The 4,951-nt window shown below is 45.2% G+C and overlaps 1 protein-coding gene across 2 annotated transcripts; it reads right to left on the reverse strand.

Moving 5' to 3' along the window:
- Window positions 1-1,676: 1,676 nt before the first annotated feature.
- On the reverse strand, window positions 1,677-4,644 carry LOC119339918 (ETHYLENE INSENSITIVE 3-like 3 protein). Of its 2 annotated transcripts, none has more exons than XM_037611822.1 (2): window positions 2,330-4,644; window positions 1,677-1,893 (listed from the first exon to the last, which is right to left on the reverse strand). In XM_037611822.1, exon 1 carries the CDS (start codon window positions 4,170-4,172, stop codon window positions 2,331-2,333), a length of 1,842 nt encoding a protein of 613 aa, XP_037467719.1. In that variant the 5' UTR covers window positions 4,173-4,644; the 3' UTR covers window positions 1,677-1,893; window position 2,330. The 2 variants fall into 2 exon arrangements, with proteins under 2 accessions (XP_037467719.1, XP_037467718.1); XM_037611821.1 differs by having other exon boundaries at window positions 2,326-4,644.
- Window positions 4,645-4,951: the final 307 nt, after the last annotated feature.

Raw genomic sequence — 4,951 nt, forward strand, 5'->3', positions numbered from 1 at the left:
TTCGTACCACAGTTGCTAGGAGAGGTATCCCGATAGAGGACACCAAGTGCCTGTTTTGCAGCCGGGGAGAGGAGGATGGAGCGCACCTATTTATAAAGTGTAAGGTGGTGAAGGAGGTGTGGAGGGACTTGGGCCTGGAAAAGGAACGCAACGAGCTGGAGAAGACCAAGGGCGTGCATGCAATGCTGGAGTATATTTGGGGGCTAGATGAGAAAAAGAGGCTACATATCCTCACTTTTTGGTGGCAGTGGTGGGCAAATAGGAACAAAGCACGCGAAGGGGAGCTGCCGATCTCACCGGCGGATCTGGCGCGCAGGACGAGGATATCTTCTGTAAGAAAGCAGAGAAGCTGCCCCCTGACAAGTGGCATCCCCCGGCTCCTGACACTTACAAGATCAATGTGGACGGCTCGTTTGTGGCGGGCGAGGAGCATGTTGGATGGGGATTAGCAGTGAGGACGGAGGCGGGCACTCTGGTGCATGCACGGGCCGGGCGACAGGAGCTTGCAGCGGATGCGTTTGAAGCGGAGGTGACTGCCATGGCCAAAGCGATTTCGACGGCGGCAGAGCTCGGAATGGTCAGAGTTGAATTTGAGACGGACTCACAGCTACTAGCAGATGCCTTGGACATGAGGAGGGCGGACTCGACGGCGTACGTAGCTGTTATAGAGGACATGAAATATCAGCTGAAGCTTTGGTTTTCTTTCTTTTCCATTTCAGTTTGTAGGCGCAGTGCGAACTCGGTAGCCCATGAGCTTGCCAACATTGGGCGCTTGTGCGAACCAAACCACTATATAGAGTGGGAGACTGATGTACCAGCCCGGGTGGGCGAGTGTGTTGTGGGCGATATGCCTCATCACAGTTAAGTAATGAAGCCTTGCTTTGCTTTAAAAAAAGAACAAATAGCTTCTTGTTGGAGAACGAATTTTCCGGTCGCCCCAAGCGACTCCGGTGGCAACTACGCCGCCAGCCGAAAATCACCTTGCCAAGACAACTCCTCGCCGCCCCTGGAGGAAGCCACTGGACTGCGGCGGCGGGGTGTCCCTCAGTCCCGCCAAATCAACGAGAGTGATTCACGCTATATGAGCGACGGGAGCAAGGGCAGCAGTTGAGTGCTTTGCAGACCTCCCGTCTGGTAGACCGTCAGGTAAGAAGAAATTTGAACTTTTGCAGAAAAAAGAAGAGCCTAAAATATTGGTCATGGTCATTAATCACGACCCAGAATTATGAAAGACCTAATGTCGTCGGCCGCAGTGTTGCCACAGTAGCAAGACGTGCTTTTATTTATCGATAATATCTTTTGTTTTGTTCAAGCAGGATCAGAGGTATCCGCTTTATTAGGGAGAATGCCCTCCGCAGGGGGTATGACATTGAGAGACAAGGCCCAACCGGAACTGAAAGTCACGATGCCGCGACAAAGCCGGGCAAGAGCCCAGCCGCATTCCTTCAGCTAAAGCTCGTACTCAATTTTCCCACTCTCCCTGCAGAAAAAGAGCAGGAAACTCTGCGGCAAGCAACAAGTACAGCCATGCTGGTGTGAGCCAGCAGCAAAATTCAGGACAGACTAAAAACAACAACATTCAGGACGACACAAGAGGGCATGACAACCAGGCATGCATCACGATTCATCTTAGCCACACGCACATACAAAAGCAGAAATATCAGTTCTCTTCATCAGACGCGAAGTTTCTCCAGCTAGCTGCGGAAAATTCTACCAAGTTTTTACAGGCTAATCATGTCCACCACATGTCAAAGGGGCACTCTACAAATTACAAAAAAGAGACACAATACATCACTCTCTACTGTAGCAGGATTAGCGCCACATCAGCATGTCATGGAACTCCTCTTTGCAGGCCGCAAATACCCCTTTTTCTCAGCGATCAACCGCCGAGGGCTGCAATCAACATAATAAGCACCCGTTACAAAGAGAGCTGAAATCGCAACTGAGAACAAGACATGCATAGACTTGTAAGACACTGGGAAATAATAACAGCAGGAGTAATTCTCGCAACTAAGCTCAATTACTTGCGAATTCAGCTGAGCAATCACAATCTTTCTTTGCTGGACATCTTCATAGAGATTTTCTAATTTGAACTTAAACCAATCTCACCTCTCACACGTATGGATATATGGATTTTAACTAAATATAACTGCCTCTAACCAACCTCACCATGTATGACTATAGGGATTTTAACTAGATATAACTGCCCACAGAGAGAGATGAAGCAAGCACTATTACATATATATTGTAACTGTATTAAGAAAAGGTACATCCAAGTATCCAAAGAACTGAGAAAACAATGAGCTAGGAAAGATCAGAGATTACCTACATTACGTTCCCAGATATTGCATCAAGTCATTGTCATCCAGCAGTTCATCGAGTTCATCGAGGTCAGGGATTGGACTATTAATACCGATGAAATCTAAAGGCAGTCCATCAAAAGAACTGCCTATAAACTTATCATCAGGGTCAATATAAAAAGCATCACTCATGATCTGTTGCGTGCCACCAGCAACAGAAGTTGAATTCCCACTACCTGCCATATGACTGTAAGAACTGTTCAAAGCTCCTGTTCCCATGGCAGGCACATGGTTATCCATAGATAGTGGTACTGAGTCTTTTGCAGCAGAAGACTGGTAATCATGTGAAGAAGAACTAAAGCCAATAGATCCAAGACCAATGTCTGGTTGAAAAGTATTTCCAGGCCAGGAGTTTGTGTAATCATTACTTTCAGAAGCTAATGGCTGGTCGACCATATAAATGCTTGAAGAAGCAATATTTGCAGCCTGGCTGTAATTATTAACCACAACACCAGGGGGTACAAAGTTCCCTTGAACATCTCCTTGATGTTGTAAAGATCCTCCATTTGTACCGGCATGATTGAAGCTTGTCAACGGGTTAGCGACACAGACCACCTCCATCTGATTGCTCTTCATATCCGGAATTGCGTTGCTCAAAACCTCTGGCATATTATCATTCCTTTGTGTTCCTTCAACTTCAGACCCATCAACAGAACACTGTCCGGTATGTCTTCTTCGCTTTGGTGGTTTTTTAGTTTCCTTAGTACTAGGCAGCCTTTGAGTTGAGCGTTTATCATGACGTTTTTTGTTCCCACTACTTGAGCCATTCTCTTCTCTGATGTGCACAGCTGGTTGATGAACTCCCACATCGTCTTTGGATATTGTAGACTGAGGAGGCTCCTCCATACAATCGACATCATACTCATCACAGCTGCTGTATGAACTCTCATTTTTGTCCCCTAGGTCAACAAGATGAGTATTTGATACACCGTTGCCAATACTGTGAACATACTCCTCTCTTTGCAAAACAACCAGCCAAATCAAGCTCTCTTTTGCAGTCATTTTGTCCTGCAAGCACTTTGACTTCCGTACATGATATCTTATCTTATCAAAATTCGGAGACAAGTGTTTGATCACACCCATCAGCACACCAACCTTCCAAACTTTCTTAAGATCGTGAGGTTTTCTGTATGGAGGTGTTTTACCCTTTGGAAGGCCTAAAGCAATCCACCACTCCTCGTTCCCTGAGGGCCACCATGGGGGTGGAATACCCTTATCCAGTGGGTACTTGCGCTGCTGAGGGCTGCAGTGCTGCATCAATGCAGAAAGCAATGAGCCCAGAGTACCATCTTGGAGATCCATCAAGCTATATTGATTCATGGTTCCACTGCTCTTAGCATTAACCAACAGAGAGTTCTCAACCTCATATTTTGCAATTGCTGCTGGCCCGTTCTTATCAAACTTAACCTTCTCCTTCCACCAAGCTCTAATGTTGTCTGATGCTCCACTGACAGGCTTCCCTTTATCGGGAATGATCCCATAAACAAAACCCTGTGCATTGCATACTTCCATCAACTTGAGCATGTACTTCAAAATCCCATCCTGGGCTCTTGCCATCTTCTTGCGAAGGGCTAGATCAGACAGCTTCTTTGGTTTAGACTTCTCCAGTTCGGCCTGCTCCAAAGCAAGCCTCTGCTGCTTCTCCTTGATCCTCTTGAGCCTGACCTTATCTTTCCACATCCGCCGGGCCAGCTCCTCAGCCTCAATCTCCTCATCGCTGACATCATTCTCAGAGAGGTTTGGGATGCCATCAACCTCAAAATCCGACACATCACCTAGCTCCTTCGCGACAATAGCTAAGTTATCCATCATCTCTAGTGCTTACTGCACTCAATAACATCACCCTACTCAACTTGCCACACTTATTTTCTTTGCACCATCAATCGAAGTAATATCTGCAACCTACAAAAATTCTGATGCAGTCAATATCTGAAAATGCAATGCTAGTCAGCTGTAAAAGAGCAAGCTTAGAATTGTGACCATACAGTGCGAGTGAGCAATATCTGACAGAACTGACAAAGCGACTTATCCCAATTCTATGTTTTTTAATGGTGATTTTCTTCTGACCTGATCAAAGAAATAATGTGCACTGTGACGAGAACATCCTAGCATGTTACTACAAGATTTCAGCAACTATGGATTAAATTTGTAAGGAACCAAGACCATCCTTCTCCCGGTGCGCAAGCCATCACTACATTATCAAAGCCAATCGAGAAGATCTAAGATTAGAAACATGAGAACAATAAGATCAATCTATGTGAGGGGCATCCGTTCCGAACTTCCAACCCCACGATCAATCTATAAGACATTTGCATACTTTAATATTAAATAAATATAAATTAAAATGAGTGAACAAACACATTAAAACGCGTCTACATACATTCTATTTAGAAAATGTTATACAGAGGGAAAATGGGCCCTCTCTCAAAATCCAGTATGTCTTTTTTTTTGCGAGACAAAATCCAATATGTCGATTTGTCATCTTGTATGTATATATAAAAACCAAATGTCGCAAAAAAAGAAACAGGTGCGTGTACTAAACCCATGGTCAACGGCTCACTTTGCCGGACAATCCTGTATTTTTTTTTTTT

This window comes from Triticum dicoccoides, chromosome 7B (assembly GCF_002162155.2).
Source record: "Triticum dicoccoides isolate Atlit2015 ecotype Zavitan chromosome 7B, WEW_v2.0, whole genome shotgun sequence".
NCBI lineage: Eukaryota > Viridiplantae > Streptophyta > Magnoliopsida > Poales > Poaceae > Triticum > Triticum dicoccoides.